Source organism: Loa loa (genome assembly GCF_000183805.2).
Source record: "Loa loa unplaced genomic scaffold supercont3.109, whole genome shotgun sequence".
In the NCBI taxonomy this organism is placed as follows: domain Eukaryota; kingdom Metazoa; phylum Nematoda; class Chromadorea; order Rhabditida; family Onchocercidae; genus Loa; species Loa loa.
In genome coordinates this window covers 60,448-65,690 of record NW_018108289.1, presented here as the reverse complement: position 1 = coordinate 65,690, position 5,243 = coordinate 60,448, and the positions used below count along the sequence as shown (strand labels likewise).

Here is a 5,243-nt window from a genome sequence, read left to right as displayed (position 1 = left end):
CAATCTTTTTCTCTCCGAAATCTTTTGCTATTCTTTTCTTTAAACTTAATATTATTTCATACCTATATATATATGTGTGTATGTATATGTGTATGTATGTGTATATGTGTACGTGTGTGTGTATGTATGTATGTATGTGTATGAATATGCATGTGTATGTATATATGTGTGTGTATGTGTATGTGTATGAATATGTATGTGTATGTATGTGTGTATGTAATACACCATTAAACTATTTAATACATTTTTTATCCGCCTCCACTTTCTTTTCTTCTTTAACTAACTTTTAATTTTTTTTTTTTATCCTATCTTATCAACTCTCTCTTCCTCCTTCCTCCTTTTCTCCTCAATTTCTTTGAACAAAGAGAGGAAGAGAAAAAGAGGGAGAATTTTATCTTATCTTATCACTATCTCTTCCTCCTCCTTCCTTTTCTCTTCAATTTCTTTAAACAAAGAGAGAGAGAGAGAGAGAGGTAAAGGGAGAGAAGAATTTATTTTAGAGAGGTAAAGGGAGAGAGGAATTTATTTTCTTGGTTTCTTAAATTGTTTGATAGAAAGCTTAGCAAGTAACAGCTGTTGATGTGTGTAAGGAGGAACTTTTAACCGGAAAGATATAAGAATACGAACGAAGTAATAAGCCAAGCAAGCAAGCTGTAACAAACGAGAACTAACTTTCCTTGCTTGTTGAACAAATCTCTTCTTTATTTCAACTTCCTTACTTATTTCATACTATTAGCAGTAGTAAGTAAGTAAGTATGTAAGTATGTAAGTAAGTAAGTAAATAAGTAAGTAAGTAAACATTATTATATCATTATTATATCATGAATAGAAATATGCAAGAAATTGAAAATAATTAAGCTATTTTTATCATTATCAAAAAGAAAAAAAAATGATTTCATTAATTCCAATTCCTTTCGTATTTCTACTCATTCCTTCTTCCATTCATTCATTCATTCATTCATTATTTTACTTACTTACTTACTACTACTACTACTGCTACTGTTATTTATTTTTGTTAATAATATTAAAAATGTCTTAATTATTTTGATTCTTTTCGTATTTCTATTCATTCCTTCCTTCATTCATTTATTCATTCCTTCTTTATTTATTTACTTTACTTACTTACTTACTTACTTGCTTACTTACTTACTACTATTACTACTGCTACTGTTATTTATTTTTATTGGTAATAATAAAAATGGTTTAATTATTTTCATCCTTTTCGTATTTCTATTCATTCATTCCGTCATCCATTCCTCCCTTTATTCCTTCCCTTCTTCCTTCCTTTTTTCCTTCCTTTATTCCTTCCTTCCTTGATTACTTCTTTACTTACATATTTATTTACAACTTATCCTTTACATTTTTCCATGATATAAAGCATTTTGTTGCCTTTTTCCTTCTTCTCTTCCTTCCTTCCTTCCTTTCTTACTTACTTTCTTACTTACTTTCTTTCTTTCGTACTTACTTCCTATCACAGCTACTATTATTACTATCATTATTGATAGTGATAATAATAATATTTAGTTATTGATAATGATATTAGCAATAATAATAGATGAAGAAAAATTATTAAATAAAAAATATTTAGTAATTCGAGAATTCTCATTTTATAATTTCAAAAATTTGCGTTTAAATTATAAACGAATAGATGATTGAAAAGAAGAGAAAAAGGCAAAAGACAAAATAAAAGGAAAAAAAAATTAAATGTTTTGATAAGATATATTAATGATAGGAGAAATTCATAGAATACACACACACACACACACAGACACACACGCACAGACACACAGACACGCAGACAGGCGGACAGCACACACACACACACACACACACACACACTACCACATACATGATATATCATTATTATCATTGTACATCATCCTATCCATTGCAAGTTGTTTTGGCTCACCTTGCTGAATCTTTTTCATTTTGTTTTAAAAATTTTCGAGAAAATTCCAACTCACTTTTTTTTTCGCTCAACTTTTTTCCTGATTTTTCTTTTTTCTTTTTTTGTTTTTTTTTTTTTAGCCAGAAAGTTTATTCAACAAATTAATACCATAACCTCAAGCAAAAATGGATGCAATCAAGAAAAAGATGCAGGCGATGAAAATCGAGAAGGTAAGTTTTTCCCCACCGTATACTTCATAAAATTCCTTTACTTTTTTTTGTTTCTTTAAAAAAAAAAAATTAAAAATTAAAAATTATGAATGATAAGACAAAAAGATAGATATTATCAATTTAATATAATTGATAAATATGAAAAAAAAAATTTTTGAAATTTTGAAACTAATACTTTTAACTCTTTCAGAGATCAAAAATGTAGGATTGATGAATTGTAATTGTATGGTGAAATTATTGAAATTAAATATTAAAATCGAAAATTTAATTTAAATGAAAGAAAAAGAAGAAGAAGGCATTATTACCGTATTGCTACATTGTTGTTAATATTGTTAAAAAATAATAATAATAATAAATATTAAAATTAAAAATTTAAGTTTAAATGAAGGAAAAAGAAGAAAACATTAAACTATGGTAGTATTATTTTAATAAAGGAAAAAATCTCCTAAAGAAAAAAAGTAATATTTTTGACTTTTTTGAATATTAAAAATATTAAATTAATTGAATTATATGGTGAAACAACAAATGTTGCAATTAAAAATTTAATTTATATTTTCAAAGAAATGAATTATAATTTCATTGCATTTTTGAATTACTAATGGAAAAAAAAAGAACGAAAACTACAATAAAGAAAAATATAATAATTAAAAATGAAAGCAATAATTAATTAATTATCTCAAATTACAAAAAATCATCAAAAACCACAAATGTTATCAAATCCATTTTTATTAATTATAACAAAAATTTATTGCTAATTATAATTTTTCAAATATTTTATTCATTTTATCAAACCCTTTAATTATTGCTAAACTTGAAATTTTTCTCGCAAAAAAAAAAAAAATTCTTTCTGCCATATAATTTAGGAAATTTGCATTTATTGTAAATTTAATTCAATAATTGTAATACAAAAAAAAAAAAAAAAGAAGGACGAAGGACAGGCAGTTTAGAAAAAAAAATTATTTTTTCTTTTCTTTTTTCAAATCAATACTTTCCTATTATTCAGTTTTTGATTTTTTCTACAAATTCCATTTATTCCATCTCATTGAAATTAATGAAATTATTTGACCTAAAACAACCTTTTACTTCTCTTTCTTTCAAAAAAAAAAAGGAAATGGAAATGTAATGCGATAATTGAATGAATTGAAAGGAATTTTGAAAGTTAAAAAATTGAATAAATAAAAACAATAAATTATTCATTTATTTAATCGGCAAAAAATAATTGTGCTTATTTAAAGGTAAAGATAACATATCATTAATCATTAATTTAATAATATGTCACTCATAGGTTGGATCACATTTTTCAAATTAATAATATCATGTATATTCAAATGTTGTACTTGAAAAAAAAAAAATTGAAAAATATAATCAAATAAATGGAAAATTTAATTCATTCCAAGAAATATTTCATTTGGTTAAATTAAATTAAATGATTTCGAATAATACAAAAACATGTTAAATTTTATTCACAAAATTGCGCAAAAAATTTTGTTATTTTAAAAAATTTGAAATTATACATTCAATAAAATTGTTGCCACTTTTATCAGTATTAATTAAATGTAATGTTAACTGTTGCAATGATTTGATAAAATTTTATGAATCAAAAATATTTTAATTGAAATGATTCAAAATGTTTTTAATCATAACAAAATTTTGATTAATTTTTTTTTTTTGATAATTTGATAAATTTAATTTGTTATAAATCAAAAAATTATGCATTTATCAAAAAAATTGGGATTTTTTTGTTCCCTATTTTAATTGAAAATCTTTGAAAATAACAATTTGAAATAGAAAATGAATATTGTATTAATTATTTCTAAAGGATAATGCTCTCGATCGAGCCGATGCCGCGGAAGAGAAAGTGCGACAAATGACAGATAAGCTGGAACGAATTGAGGAAGAACTTCGTGATACCCAAAAGAAGATGATGCAAACGGAGAATGATTTAGATAAAGCACAAGAAGATTTATCTGTTGCAAATACAAACTTGGAAGAGAAAGAAAAGAAAGTTCAAGAGGTAAGTTTATTTACCTTTTCTTTTTTTTTCTTCATCTATTAGCTATTAATTATAGCTAAATTAAACTAATTAAGAGGTTTAATTTTCGCAAAATATTTGATGAAATGTTCAGTTTATGTAATATAAATTAGTAGAGAGATAAAATTGAAAATTTTGAGTAATTTATATTTTAAATTGATTACATAATTGAGTTTTAATTTTTTTTTCTTTTTTTGAATGTTATAATATAAAAGTTAAAATAATTGTTGTAATGAAATTTTCGAAAAATACAGTTTGCAATGATATATTTGTTGGTGAAAAAAATTAAAATTTTGTAATGAAAATTATTTAAAAGTAATTTTTACAATTTTTTAAAGATTTTTATAAACACTTTTTTTAATAATTTAAAAATGATTTTTGCAATAAATTAATTTTTTCGTTTTACCATAAAATAATTAACTCGAAATTTTAATTCAATTATTAAAATTTACAAGTGTAATAAGGATTAAAAACTTTTTAATTTTAATTTGTAAATTTTTAAAGAATTGAAATAAATTATATTTAAAAAAAAAAAAAACTGCATTCGTTACATTGCTATCTTGCTATAATCCTCCTCACACGAGCACAATCTGTCAATTAGCAATCAACAAATAAACAAACAAACAAACAAACATCGACAAAATTCAATCGTTCGACCAATTAAAGGTTTGTCTTTTTCTTTTTCTTTTTTTTTTTTTTTTTTTAAATTCAACAAAATGAATTATTCATTATTTGCTAATTTGTCAACGTATATGTATGTCACATTTTGTCAACCTATTTTCATTTATTTAGCACATTTTTCTTTGCATCATTTTCATTTAGCTTTATTTTAATTATTAATTTTTTCTTTTTTTAAAGTTTGATAACAAATTGAGGATAAGAAAATTTTGCTTAAACAGTTTATTAAATGAAATATAATAAGACATGATAAATTTCAATGAAATTATCCGTTCTTCCCTATTAATTGTCTTCTTCCTTAGTAAATTATACGTTATTACTGCTATTATTATTATTATTATTATTATTAATTATTACTAATTACTATCATTATTATTATTATTATTATTATTATTATTATTATTATTATTATTAT

General features: G+C 22.9%; 2 protein-coding genes across 2 annotated transcripts in view; both read left to right on the top strand.

Moving 5' to 3' along the window:
• Positions 1-954: 954 nt before the first annotated feature.
• LOAG_12374 (hypothetical protein) lies at positions 955-1,545 on the top strand (the record flags this gene model as incomplete). Its single annotated transcript, XM_003147887.1, has 1 exon — positions 955-1,545. A coding segment is annotated over one exon (363 nt), but the record flags the coding sequence as incomplete, so codon positions are not given.
• Positions 1,546-2,022: 477 nt separating this feature from the next.
• Positions 2,023-5,243, top strand: part of LOAG_17659 — a 33,652-nt gene continuing 30,431 nt past the window's right edge. The window contains exons 1-2 of the mRNA XM_020450321.1: positions 2,023-2,118; positions 3,938-4,132. Of these exons, the coding sequence (XP_020306016.1) occupies positions 2,074-2,118; positions 3,938-4,132 (240 nt within the window). The 5' untranslated portion in view covers positions 2,023-2,073. The remainder of the gene's footprint in view (positions 2,119-3,937; positions 4,133-5,243) is intronic.